This window comes from Erythrolamprus reginae, chromosome 2 (genome assembly GCF_031021105.1).
Source record: "Erythrolamprus reginae isolate rEryReg1 chromosome 2, rEryReg1.hap1, whole genome shotgun sequence".
Taxonomy (NCBI): domain Eukaryota; kingdom Metazoa; phylum Chordata; class Lepidosauria; order Squamata; family Dipsadidae; genus Erythrolamprus; species Erythrolamprus reginae.
The window spans coordinates 243,889,502-243,904,057 of NC_091951.1; the positions used below are offsets into that span (position 1 = coordinate 243,889,502).

Here is a 14,556-nt window from a genome sequence, read left to right on the forward strand (position 1 = left end):
CCATGAATTTTGCACAGATTTATTATGAGGGAGAGAGGATTGCATGTGGTTGCCCCTCTGCAATGGTTTCCTGTTGGGTGTTTATTTGGCTCTAACACTATTTGCCTTCTAGAAAAAGCTAAAGACAGAGTGTTCCCAGAGGGTTTTTGGGGACAAATACATGTTCCTATCTGTCTGTCTGTCTGTGTCTCTATATCAGAAGTGTGTGTGTGTGTGTGTGTGTGTGTGTGTGTGCGTGTGTGTGTGCGTGCGTGCGTGTGAACTTTCAATAATCCTTTGATTGCATAGCGATATAAATTGAGTTAATAAATGAATAAAATACACAAATAATCCTGATGGGCTGGCATAATCAGTCCTGGCTACTCCTTAATTACTGCTGGTTGCTTATTGATTTGAAGTTACAGTGGACTTATCTTGGAGTGTTCTATGACCCAGATTTGAAATTCTGATGGTTGCTCGCCCCCACGGCCACATGACCAAAGTTCAAGCATTGACAGCAGGCTGCATTTATGGCCATCTGCATTATCCCATGGTCACTTGACTGTTGTATGTCAGTTTTGCTAAAAGCCAAAAACTGTTCTGGTTTTTTTTGGTAAAACTGTATATATAGGTGAACTGGGTTAACAACTGCAATATTTGCTTAATGACCAAAAGAGGTCATGAAATTGTCATGATTTATGGCAGTGATGGGCAGACTTCACTACAGTCATAAATCAAGGACTACCTGCAGTCCATTGCCAACAAGACCCTCCCTGTTTCCTTCCTTCGCTCTGACATTGTTATGCCAGTATAATCCACCTTTTTTAAAAAAGTGCACTGAAGATATTTTAGATGCATTACTTTTATTCTTTAAAAATGCCTCATGTTTCTGATGGGAGATGGGTTATTTAAGATAAGTTTTCACATGATTGACAGATACATCTGTCTATGAGCAAAATGTAGAGCACAAATGCTAGGGAAAGAAAAGCATGGTTTTATATTTTAGAATTTAAAGTGTGTTCACTGATGCTTTTCTTACAAGTTGATTAGGAGGAGCAAGTTCCAATTGAAACTTAGCGGTGTTTAGCTTTCCACATTTGAAAACTGGGTCAGCCAGGCTGCCTATACCCATTTTTAGGCTATAAATGGAAACCAGCAATCTGTTACCTTTATGACTGTTGCCTTGCTTGAAATTTAACATTCAAGGCACAAATAATTCATTGTGCCTTTAAAATGTTAAATTTCAAGCAGTCTCATATAAATAGGCTAGTGGTACCCCGAGCAAAGATTATGCACACTCCAATTTGAACTTCTTAACAAACCAAGAGACCCAGCAATAGCATTTAGTCTGCCTTGCAGTTGACACTGATGTCCTATTACCCATAAATAAAAGACATGCTGTTCTTTTTAGGGCCTCTCATTAAGTAATAAACCTCATTAGGAGCATTGAATGGTGCTGGGATGCTTGAGTCTCAGCCTTTTGCAGTTGCTGCACCATAAAACTGCTGAATTAACTTCTTGCTGCCCGCGTTTTGCTGAGTACATTTCATTTAGGGAGGTCTGCTTTCACCCTAGAAGCTGCTCAGCTCAAGCACTAATAATATGGACTAGTACTTAATGGCAGGGAGAGAATATGCTTTGTCTTAAGCTGTTTAGCTTGTGGCCTGACAGACAAAGGTACTTCTGGGAAACACATATCCTGACTTCGAAGTTTCCTTCTGTGAACAGTTTCTGCCAACACCACGGGGGGTTGCAAATTATTTTCTTCTTTAGCAATCTATCTATATACACACATATTCAATATGTTCCTCTGGGCTGCCTAGAGATGCTGGGGGATGTCTTTGGGTGGTAGAGAAAGTAGTAGGAACGAGGTAAAGAGAAGATTGCCGGATTTGCCTCTTTCCCATTTGCATAAACAGAAGAACAACTTGGAATCAGAATCTGTGGGCTGCTAGTTTTGTCACAAATGATTGACAAGCTGAGATTTATCCCCAAGCTGCTGAAGCTGGAATGTAGATACAGCGAGAGACGCTTAGAATGATCTTTGTGAATAAAGGGCTACTGATTGGAGATTTAAATGGTTATGATGCAAAATGTTCTAACTTTAACAATCAGAAAGAGTCCAAGGTCAATGGACATCTTCATTCTCTGCCTCTCCACAAGAATGTTATGATAAGAAGTAGCCATAGTAATCCTGCTTTTTGTTCCTTACCCTAGCCCTAGCCCTAACCCATAGCCATGACTCAGTTCCTGTGACATTCAGTTCTATGGAGAGCTGAAAGACAACCATCCAATCACCTCTCTACCAGGGAAGCACCATGATGTTCACAACAGAACAAGTCAAGGTTATGTGGGCTGAAACAGATACTGTATAGATCAGTGTTTTTCAACCAGTGTGCCGCGAGACATGGTCAGGTGTGCCGCGAAGCTCAGAGAGAAAGAAAGCAGGAGAGAGAGAAAGAAAGAGAGAAAGAAAGCAAGAGAAAGAGAGAAAGAAAGCAAGAAAGAGAAAGAGAGAGAGAGAGAGAGAACAAGAGAGAGAGAAAGAAAGCAAGAGAGAGAGAACAAGAGAAAGAAAGAGAGAGAGAAAGAAAGAGAGAGAAAGAAAGCAAGAGAGAGAGAAAGAGGGAGAGAAGGAGAGAAAGACATAGAGGGAGGTAGTGAGGGAGAGAGAAAGAGCAAAAAAGAGAGGAAGGAAGGAAGAGAAAGAAAGAGGGATGGAGAGAGAGATAAAGAAAGAGGAAGGAAGAGAAAGAGGGAGAGAGAAAGAAATAGAGTGAAGGGGAGGAATGTGCCCCAGGGTTTCGTAAAGGTAAAAAATGTGCCACGTCTCAAAAAAGGTTGAAAATCACTGGTATAGATAACTGGCTTATGACTTGTCCCTTTATTCTATCTTGGAAAAACTCATTTCCTAATTTTTATCTCTGAGGTCAGGGTCTTTTTCTTTTAATTGATGTAATCAGGTTTAGAAAGCAGAAATTGTCTAAAAATTGGATAAATATATAACGAGCAAGGGAATGAATGGTAGGTTGTTACAAGCATTCATTATAAACAATGCCATTATTCAGACAAATCATTATCAAGGAAAAAAAATATTCATGTTGAGCATGGATTCATACAAAGCAGTTTTTCTAAATTCATATGCATAAAATGTTATTTGGCTTGAATGTTAGCAATTTTCGCATGCTTTGGTTGCCTGATTCAGTTATATGGGATTTAACCTGCTGCCACGGAAAATAATAAAGTACCGGTATACGGTATTTTTTTTACATGGCTCGAGGGTTGATTGCGTAGTGTTTGCTAGCACAATAGTCTAGCACCACTAGATGGCATTAAAGAATCTCCAAATTTCTAGTTTTTGTATTAAATATTGATCCAGATTCCTTGAGTTGTACAAATATTACAAAATCATGCTGTTAGTACATTAGGTTTCATAAACTCTGGACTATTTAAAAAAGATGAATTATATAATTCTTTTTGGTATCTTTAACATACATCAATGAAAAAAACCCACCCTTTACCTGAATATGTTACTGATTCTTGACATAGATTATCTCCAGAAAATTATGGCCTATGAAGCAACCTTTGGTTTGGAACGATTTCTGTGGATTGAGAAAATAGTCCAATTTGGATTCCATAAACATTCCACAGACATTGTTGAAGCCAATTAATGCCTTTTAATTACTTTTGTCATGTGCCATTGTGTATACAGCCAAATGACAATAAAGATTAGCGTATCTTATTTTATTTATTTTATTTTTCATTTTATTTATTCATTTGTCCAATACACAATACATATGGAAGAGAATAGACACGAAGTAATATATATAAAGATAATATGTAAAAATAGAGGAGAAGATATATGAAAGGAAGAAAATATATATGATATATGAGATAAAGGAAAGACAATTGGACAGGGGACGAAATGCACACTAGTGCACTTATGTACGCCCCTTACTGACCTCTTAGGAACCTGGAGAGGTCAGTCATGGATAGTCTAAGGGAGAAATGTTGGGGGTTAGGGGTTGACACTGTTGAGTCCGGTAATGAGTTCCACGCTTCGACAATTGTTAAAGCCATATTTTTTACAGTCAAGTTTGGAGCGGTTAATATTAAGTTTGAATCTGTTGCGTGCTCTTGTGTTGTTGCGGTTGAAGCTGAAGTAGTCATTGACCGGTAGGACGTTGCAGCCTATGATCTTGTGAGCAATATTTAGATCTTGATCTTAGATCACTCTCTACGTATCCTTTTTCTGAGTTGCCAAGCTCGAGTCTAGTCTTCAGATTCGTCAGATTTGGGGCTGAAAGGTGGATCCAAGCAAGTATTCAAATTGACCAACTCGATACTCAAGATGATTGATCGAGGATAACCCATTGTGAAGACTGGTTCCACAGGATGAGTAGAGGCTTTCAGATAAGGTTACAATGTCTATTTTGAAAACAAGGTGGGCAAATTTAAATCCTGTAAATTCAAGCAAATGACAAGGATCAGGAGTTGAGTTTGACTTGCAGTAGAGTTTAATCTACAGTGCAGAAGCAAGTTATTGTATAGTTTATACTTGTTGATAAGCAGAACAAAATTTGAATCTTTAATACTGCTAGTTTCAGAAGTACAGATTGCATAAAACTGCATAGGAAATCCTTTGAAAATGATTATTTATTTGAGGGATTTATGCTAATTTATGACTGAATATTTGATTGGTAGACATCTGAAATATAGTATTTGTAAGGTTTTTTCCCAACAGCTTATGAGGATAGTTACAAAGCAGCCCTGCCTTCAAAGCTGCAATCTAAAAATCACAAGATAAAAGAAAAAGGAGTTGGGAATAGAGAGGAAAAAAATAAGTCCTGGCCATAATGTATAAGAGTTGACGAAAAAGAGCCAAAAGTCAGTAGCTTGTTTGGTAGCTTTTTTCTTGCTCAACTTATATCATCTTTCTTCTCTTTCTTTTTTTATCTACTTCTTTTTGTTTATGCATGTTGCCTCAGTTGTATCTTTACAATTAATGCTTTAAATCAGAGGTGAGGAACTATGATCACTTCATAGTTATGTATGGTACGCTTGTGTTGTATGGTTTTACTGATGGGTTTTAGATGTATTTAAAAATTAGATTTGTCAAACAAACAACTTGTGGACTTCAACTTCCAGGATTATTGAGTCAGCTCAGGAATTCTGGAAGTTGAAGTCCACAAGTCTTAAAAGGACCATAGTTTCCCACACCTACTTTAAATGGGGGGGGGGGGGGGGAGAAGAATCTAAAGCAGGGATCTCCAAACTTGGCCAACTTTAAGACTTGTGGACTTCAATTCCCAGAATTCCGCGAATCGAAGTCCCCAAGTCTTAAAAGTTGCCAAGTTTGAAGACCTCTGATCTAAAGCTTATGTAATTAGATGGCACTATTTATTTTAGACTCAGGGCGGCTTACAACATGTTAGCAATAGCACTTCTTAATAGAGCCAGGCTATTGCCCCCACAATCCGGGTCCTCATTTTACCCACCTCGGAAGGATGGAAGGCTGAGTCAACCTTGAGCCGGTGATGAGATTTGAACCGCTAACCTTCAGATCTACAGTCAGCTTCAGTGGCCTGCAATACAGCACTCTACCTGCTGCGCCACCCCGGCTCTTATCCAGCTATTCCTGGATAAAAGGGAATTATTAGCTTGCCCAAATACCAGGATCATTTGAATGTTCAAACTTACAGGAGAATGGATTCCAAAATGGGGTAAAACAAAAAAGGTATAGATTTGGCAGAGAGCAGTGTGGTGGAGGCAGAGAAGAACTGAGTGAGTTTATTGATTACAAATATTAGTGGAAAAATGGGAGAGTTATAAAACTGGGGGAAATTGGTATGAAGTCATCTCAAAGAAAGGTAGCAGAGCTCAATTCCAGAAAGGCATGGATTGATATTGCAACATTTTGCTATAATTCTGAATGTACCGAACCTTTCTGCATTGAGAGAAAAGTTGAAGGATTTGTGGTGTTTCTTTATTCCTTGAAGCAATCATGAATTTTTCCTTAGAACTAGTATGCTTTTCACTCAAGTAGACTTATCAGACTTACATAAGGTTTTTTTTTTTGGTTTGGTAAACTGTTTTACAATCTAGTATAAAATAGTTTCATTCCTTTTCTCAGTAAAGAATTAAAAGGAATTTTGTGAAGTGCAACACCTGAAAAATGGAAGCAGATCTGTATTCTATATTGGATTCCTATTACTGTTTCTTTCCCTCCTCACTGAATTGTTATTATGTATCTGTATTCTGCATTGTACTTGAATTTTGTGTCCCAAACCCATATGTGACTTAGAGATGTATCTGGCATAATTCTTTGTTTACAAGGGTTAGGCTAAAGTGTTAAGTTTAAGACAGCGGTCCCCAAACTGCGGCCCGATGAGGTCTTTTAACCGGCCCGCGGTAGCTCATGAGATTTTACTGGTCGATATAATAAGCTCCCGAATCTCCTGTCCACTCACCGCGGTCGGCTGCTGAGCGAGGAGAAGGTGGAGAGGCAAGGGGGTGGGGAGGAAAGCGGGCCTGCAATTGGCCCCTTCCTTTGCCGCCTTTAGGTAGAGAAACTGTTGCTGCCCTATGGCAGGGCAGCAACAGTTCCTCTCCCTAAAGGTGAGAAAGAAATTGGCCAATTGCAGGCCTGCTTTCCTCCCCGCTCCCTTGCCTCTCCATCTCCTCCTCCCCTCCTCCGCGGTGAGTGGACGCGAAATTCAGGAAAAGGCGATTGGCGATTGAAAAACTGAAAGTCACAGCTAAGTGCACCATAGCTAAGTGTGTGTGTGTGTGTGTGTGTGTGTGTGTGAGGTGGCTGCTTGAAAACCCCTGCAGCCTCATACTATCTATTATTTGTTATCATTTATGTTTAAGAAGGTTTCTTAATGGAGAATTTGTTCCATACTTGCATAGTTGGCATGCTTTTGCTCTAAGCATCTTTGGGAGACTGAACCTTTTTCTCCTGATTGTTTAGGTATCTTATATTTTACTGCCCACATGAGCTAGCCTACCGCTGTGTAAGTTTTCCACCTATACGGCTGATGATTGCAGGAATGAAGGAAGTGACAAGAACGTGGAAGATAACAGGTGGAATTGTTCACGCACATAAACGCTTTGCAGACGCCTGGCTAATCATGATAGGAGTTGGTTGGGCCAGAGGTAATACATAAAGCCTCTCTGTTATGAAACTATTTTTTGTGTTGTCCTTCACTTGTTTTTATGGAGGGTGCCTGGTACCATTTGGAAAAGAACGGCTGACTTCATACAAAACTGTTCAGAGTTATTTATTTTTGGCTTCTCAGCCCTCTGAAACTTGCTAATTAAAAATAAATTTCTTTTATAAGAAGCATCATTCCCAGAGATTCAGTGTTAGTTTTATGGTGCTATTTCATAGCCTTCTGATAAAATCTGCTGGAATGGTTAACATTGCTGATCTGTAGAAACAAGTTTTCTCTATCTTAAATCCAGCTTTACAATTTGCTTCCCCCGAATGTCCTTACCGGTATATTCCTTTCAGTTAATATTGGGTAGTTTCTGTATATCTTTTAATTTGATTAAATCCTTTTAATTTTTTCATAAACAGTTTAATTAAACATCTCAATATAAATAGGTTGAAGAACTTAAAGCCGAGAGCTGTTTCCCATATCTGGTGTTATGCCTTTGCACTTAAAATTCTGCCTAGTAAATGTGTGTGAAATTAACTTGTATGTCAGCATACTACCTGGGTTAAGCTATTTTTTTAAAGTAAACTTTTATTGCTTTAAAACAATTGCAGCAAAAAGCAAGCATAACATATAAATGAAGGTATAATTAAAATAATATAGATTGTGTATGTGTGTGTGTATTTATGGCCTCTGATATCAAGTATACAAGCCTCTTTCAAAAAACTTTTTTTTACACAATCTGGGCACATAAATTCAAAGTTCTTCATTTTGTATTTAGCCATTTCTGACATACTGAGAGAAACTGAGGAAAGCTCTCCAAATATCTACTAAAGCTTCCTGTCCAAAGTAATTTCTACTCATTGTTGTATTCTCTAACCAAATGGGGACATGTAGGATTAGGATACAGATACAGCCTGGTAGTTGCATTTGATAAGCTGATCATAGGGAGGATTTTATAGTTCATTGGTGCAAAATTGAGCTGGATGGCTTGTTTTCATACTGTGAAGTCACCTTTTCCCCTCTCCCCATTGAAAATGAAAGCTGGAAAAGAAAGGGTTCGTGATAGTATCCATTGGGAATGGGCTTCTTGACATAAATTAGCCTGTTGACCTGTCTTGCCTATTAGATTATAACAGGTTCGAGAAAAGTTCAGTCCTTCTGCAGAAAAGTTCAGTCCTTCTGCAGCCTCCTTTGAACTTCCTAATTTGTGCACATTGGTCTCATGTTATGAGCAATTAGTTCTCCTTATTTGCACCAAGTAAGATATAGCTCTGTCTTTCTTTTTAAAGCTTACTGATTTCCTACTGTAGAGGGCCATTACAGATTCTAGACTTCAGAGTTAAGCTGCTGCTTCCAGGTTTTTTTCTAACAAAGATTAAACCTTTCCATCTCAGAATACGATACTTTCTAAAGAGTCTCAATTTGAGGATCCAATTTCAATAACTGTAAAATAGGTCATTTCATTTCTTCCTATAACTTAAAGGCTCCTGTCTTGTGCCTCTGAAAGTAATGTGATGGATTTGCAGTTGTCCTAACTAGAAGTGGGATTGAGTGTCTAAGATCTTTTGAACCAATTTAAGCATGTAATAATTTGTATTGAATTACAGGAGCTGGTGGCGGTCTAATATCCAACTTTGAACAGTTGGTGAGAGGTATATGGAAGCCTGAAACTAACGAACTACTGAAGATGTCATAGTAAGTCAGTGAAAAGCACATAACAATTGGCAGCTCTGGGAACATTTCCCCCCTCCCCCACCCATTGGAGGATCTGTATAAGTAGCTCTTCAGTAATGTAACTTTAAGCAATACTATAAAATGATTCATTTCTAATTTTTTTTCCCCTTAAAGAGGATATTTCTCCACACTAATTTGATATCTGGAAAACCTTTTAAGCATGTGACAACAAAACTTGGCATATTGCAGAAGACTGTGATGTCATTATAACTTTGCAAAAATCGAGCCGTGGTGGGACCAGATAACTCCAGGAATCAATAGTGGGGTTTTTTTTGGGGGGGGGGGGAAGTGTGGATAATTGAATTCTATTAATTCATTTAGTGAAGTGAGGTTATCATTATAATATAAGACTATAGAAATGTGCTCCTTTGTTAATTTGCTAAATTAAAATCTTGCTGTCACATGAACAAACTGCAACTGGAAACCTAGCAGAATTCTGCATTTATTGGAAAATGGGCAGTTGGCACCCTCAAATAATTATCCCCAAAATCTTTGTACTGCTCCCCAAACAGATGAATAATAATGATAGCCAAATACAGTGATACCTTGTCTTACAAACTTAATTGGTTCTGGGAGGAGGTTCGTAAGGTGAAAAGTTCGTAAGATGAAACAATGATTCTCATAGGAATCAATGGAAAAGCGATTAATGCGTACAAGTCCAAAACTTACCCCTTTTGCCATCCGAAGCACCTGTTTTTGAGCTGCTGGGTTTCCCCTGAGGCTCCCCTCCATGGGAAACCCCACCTCCGGACTTCCGTGTTTTTGCGATGCTGCAGGGGAATCCCAGCAGCGCAAAAACGGGCTCTTCGCTGGCAACGGAAGTCTGGAGGTAGGGTTTCCCAGCGAGGGGAGCCTCAGCGAAATCGCAGCATCGCAAAAACATGGAAGTCCTCGAAACCTCATCTCCAGACTTATAATGCATTCTTTAGGTTGCATATTGTGGAGAACGTTGGTGCTGGCAAACACATTTTCCCTAGAATGTAACAGCTGCAACTGCTAAGATCTGGCTAATCTCATTTTAGCCCATTCTTTCGGCTCTCATTCTGCCAACCAGATGTCTCTGAAAGGGGCTGGAAAGATATCCCTCTCCCACCATTCTTCTTTGGCAATGTGGAGGCATGATGTTCCTCCTGTGAAGGCAACATGGAGTCTTCAAGACCATCACCCTTTGAAGGACCCTTCCTTCAAGAATTCCTCTATCCCAGGAGTATCAAACCTTGGCTAGGGGATTCTGGGAGTTGAAGTCCACAAGTCTTAAGAGCCGGGGTGGCACAGTGGTTAGAATGCTGAACTGCAGGCTACTTCAGCTAACTGCTAGTTGTAGTTCAACAGTTCAAATCTCACTACCGGCTCAAGATTGACTCAGCCTTCCATCCTTCTGAGGTGGGTAAAATGAGGACCCAGATTTTTGGGGGGCAATATGTTGATTCTGTAAACTGCTTAGAGAGTGCTGTAAAAGCACTATGTAGCAGTATATAAGTCTAAATGCTATTGCTATTAAAGTTGTCAAGATTGGACATGCTTTATCGTCTTTTAAAGTCATCCAAATTAATGGTTCTTCCCGCATGTTGTGGACATGCATTTCCCAGCATTATGTGGTGTGTAAAATGTCTCCTTTCATCTGTTTTAAATCTTCCAATTAACTTTTTGTGTCACTGTACTGGTATTTTTAAGAGAGGAAAATAATTTTTCTCTGACCATTTTCCCCACACTGTGCATGACTGTAAACCTCAAATACATCCCTCATTGGTCACCTTATTATTTTGATAGTACAGTGTTCCCTCGATTTCCACGGGGGATGCGTTCTGAGACTGCCCACGAAAGTCGAATTTCCGTGAAGTAGAGATGCGGAAGTACATACACCATTTTTGGCTATGGACAGTATCACAAGTCATCCCTTAACACTTTAAACTCCTAAATTACCATTTCCCATTCCCTTAACAACCATTTACTCACCATTATTACTGGTACTCACCATTGAATAAGACACTTAGTGATCCTGATATTTATAAACATAATTATTTATTAACAATAATTATTTTTTTGTTATTTATTTGCAAAAATTATTAGTTTGGTGATGACGTATGACGTCATCGGGCAGGAAAAACCGTGGTATAGGAAAAAAACTGCGAAGTATTTTTTAATTAATATTTTTTGGAAAACCGTGGTATAGGCCAGCGTTTCCCAACCGGTGTGCCGCGGCACACTAGTGTGCCGCGAGACATGGCCAGGTGTGCCGCCAAGCTCCAGCTGGGCGGGGCGCTGCCGGTACTTCCGTCCTGGGGCTCCCGCTCGCAGCTGTCAACCGGCTCCTGCTCGATGCTGCGGTTTTCGGCGCTCTCCTGCTGGGCCCCAAAGAAGAAAGGCAGGAAGAAGGAGAGCTCAATTCTTCGCGCCTTTTTCCCGCCTTCCTTCTTTGGGGCCCAGCAGGAGAGCGCTGAAAACCGCGGCATCGAGCAGGAGCCGGTTGACAGCTGCGAGCGGGAGCCCCAGGACGGAAGTACTGGCAGCGCCCCACCCAGCTGGAGCTTCTCTGTCGTCGACGGCAAGTGTCCTTTGTGGCCCGGCGGGAGGGCACTGGCGATGGGAGCGGGGGGGGGGGTGGCCGCAGCGGCCGCAGGCAGTCGCAGGGAGATGGCGGCGGCGAGAGGGAGCGCTCTCTCTCTCTCTCTCAGTTGACTGCAAGCGGGAGCCCTGACGGTGGCGGTTGGACGTGCTTCTGGACGTCGTACATGCTGGCGCTGCGGGCCTGGCATATACGGTGTCCAGCTGCCGCCTTCAGGGCTCCCGCTTGCAGTCAGCTGAGAGAGAGAGAGAAAGAAAGAGAGACATATAAGAGAGGCAGAGAGAGAGAGAAAGAGAGACATAGCAAGAGAGACAGAGAAAGAGAGACAGAGCAAGAAAGAGAGGCAGAGAAAGAGAGATAGAGAAAGAGAGAGAAAGAGAGACATAGCAAGAGAGGCAGAGAGAGAGAAAAAGAAAAAGAGACATAGCAAGAGAAAAAGAGAGACTTAGCAAGAGAGGCACAGAGAGAGAGAGAAAGAGAAAGAGAAAGAGAGACATAGCAAGAGAGACAGAGAGAGAGAAAGAGAGAGAAAGAAAGAGAGATAGTAAGAGAGGCAAAGAGAAAGAAAGAGACATATAGGAAGACAGTGAAAGAGAGAGAGAGCAAGAGAGAGAGAAAAAAGCAAGAAAGAGATAGCAAGAGAGACAGAGAGAGCAAGGGAGAGAGAAAGACATAGAGGAAGGGAAGGAGGCAGAGAGAAAGAGAGCAAAAAAGAGAGGAAGAAAGAAAGAAAGAAAGAAAGAGGGATGGAGAGAGAGAAAGAAGGGAAGGAAGGAAAAGAGAGAAAGAGGGAGAAATAGAGCGAAAGGGAGGAAGAGAGAGGGTTTTGTTGTCCAAACTTTTCTTTAGCCCGCCCCCCCGCCCCCCCCCCTTTCAGTGTTCCCCAGGATTTTGAAAATATGAATAATGTGCCGCGGCTCAAAAAAGGTTGGGAAACACTGGTATAGGCTATTCGCGAAGTTCGAACCTGAAAAAATCGAGGGAACACTGTATTCTTTTTCACCTTTTCCAGCTTCGTTATATTGGTTTTTTATTGTGGTGATAGAACTGTACCCAGACATGTAGGGCTTTCTGTAGATGTTTTTTCTAGCGAAATGTAGAAAGCTTAGGCTCCATCCATGTGCAGCTGAATTAAGGTTTGCAGGGGGGTTTTTTCTCTTCAGCATGCTTCATTTTACAATTATGTAAATTAAAGTGCATTTGCCATTTAGCTAACCATTTCCCCAGTTTAATGAAACCCTTCTGGAACTCTTTTTACAGACAGTCTTGCCTTTTACCACTCTGAATGGTTTAGTATCACTCACAAATTTAGGTAGTTCACCCTAAATCAAAAACTGTTATGAATAAGTTAAAAACTCACATCTTTTGAGAGACATAACTTATTATCTTCCATTTAGACATTTGTCCATTTTATTGTATTCTTTGCTCTTCTAAAATCAGTTTAAAAAATTGAAACTGTTGGCAAAGAATCTTGTGATAAGCCTTTTCAAAATCCAAGCACACTATACAATCCATCCTGTTGAAAACTCTTAATAGGTCCATAAAGCAGGATTTATCTTTAACAAGGCTTATTCCTGCACATGCATAGGCTGTTCATTTTGTAAAAAAAAATGTTCCCATTTGCAGAAGATAGATGTTTAACTAATTGGCCTGTAATCTGCAGGATGTCCTCTAACCTGGTACTTTACATATAATTGCTCAAATTCTTTGTTTGAGTTTTTAACTAGCTCTCAGCATTATTATTATTTATTAGATTTGTATGCCGCCCCTCTCCGAAGACTCGGGGTGGCTCACAACAGTAATAAAAAACAAAATAGTAATGAAACAAATCTAATATTAAAAAACATATAAAACCCTATCATTATTTAAAAAACCAAACAGCACATTCATATCAAGCATTATGTAAAGTAGTCTCTCAAATTGTCCAATAATATTTTCTCTTGTTACTGCAGTTCAGATTATTTTGTTGTTTTCTCCTTGAAAAAAATCATTCCAGACTCAGGTGTCTATCTTCCCTTTAACCACTATGCTTGCTTGCTTATTTTTAGTATATTTGTCCACATGGATAGCATAATTTCTTTTAGAATGTGAGAGTCATTGAATTTGGTAGTTTTTGCTATGCTTTTTTAAAAATTAAAATTTAGCTGCTTCTGTACATGCATCCGTAAATACGGAGACAAAGAATTCATTCAGCTTCTTTATAATTACCATGTCTTCTCTGAGGATACATTTTCTTCCTTTATCATTTAATTTCTGACTGCTTTCCTAGTTTTGTTTTTTTTTGGGGGGGGGGGTTGCTTCAAATATTTCTAAAGATGATCTTATCCATCCCCCTCCCTTTTTTTGTTATACAGTGTTCCCTCGATTTTTGCGGGGGATGCGTTCCAAAACCGCCCGCGAAAGTTGAATTTCCGCAAAGTAGAGATATGGAAGTAAATACACCATTTTTGGCTACGGACAGTATCACAAGCCATCCCTTAACACTTTAAACCCCTAAATTACCATTTCCCATTCCCTTAACAACCATTTACTCATCGTTATTACTGGTACTCACCGTTGAATAAGACAGTTAGTGATCCTGATATTTATAAACATAATTATTAACAATAATAATTATTTTTTTGTTATTTATTTGCAAAAATTATTAGTTTGGCGATGACATATGATGTCATTAGGGAGGAAAAACCATGGTATAGAAAAAACCCCGCGAAGTATTTTTTAATTAATATTTTTTGAAAAACCGTGGTATAGGCTATTCGTGAAGTTCGAATCCGCGAAAATCAAGGGAACACTGTATATCTTTCAAATGCTTCCTCTTCTTTCCCCTTATCGGATTGTACATTTTCTGTCAGAATACCTGCTCCAGCCCAATGGAATTGTAGATGAAGTTATGTCTGTCCAACCGCCAGTACACAGCCCAATTTTCCAGAAGTTGAAGAGAATGGGTTAAATATGCTATGGTGAAAAAAAATATAACAGAAGAAAAAAAAATTCACTTGAAAATGAATTGGACCCATCTACAGAATACACCCCCAAACACACACACAAAATCCTACTTGGGAATTGGCTAGCTGCTTCCTCCTGACCATGTAACCCACATCTGAAATTCTACAG

General features: G+C 39.8%; 1 protein-coding gene across 2 annotated transcripts in view; it reads left to right on the plus strand.

Annotated features, from left to right (window-relative positions):
- TMEM38B (transmembrane protein 38B) overlaps positions 1 to 14,556 on the plus strand; it is a 55,351-nt gene that overhangs the window by 14,979 nt on the left and 25,816 nt on the right. For both annotated transcript variants that reach the window (XM_070742378.1, XM_070742379.1), the window contains exons 3-4: positions 6,953 to 7,137; positions 8,750 to 8,837. In XM_070742378.1, coding sequence (XP_070598479.1) covers positions 6,953 to 7,137; positions 8,750 to 8,837 — 273 coding nt within the window. The remainder of the gene's footprint in view (positions 1 to 6,952; positions 7,138 to 8,749; positions 8,838 to 14,556) is intronic.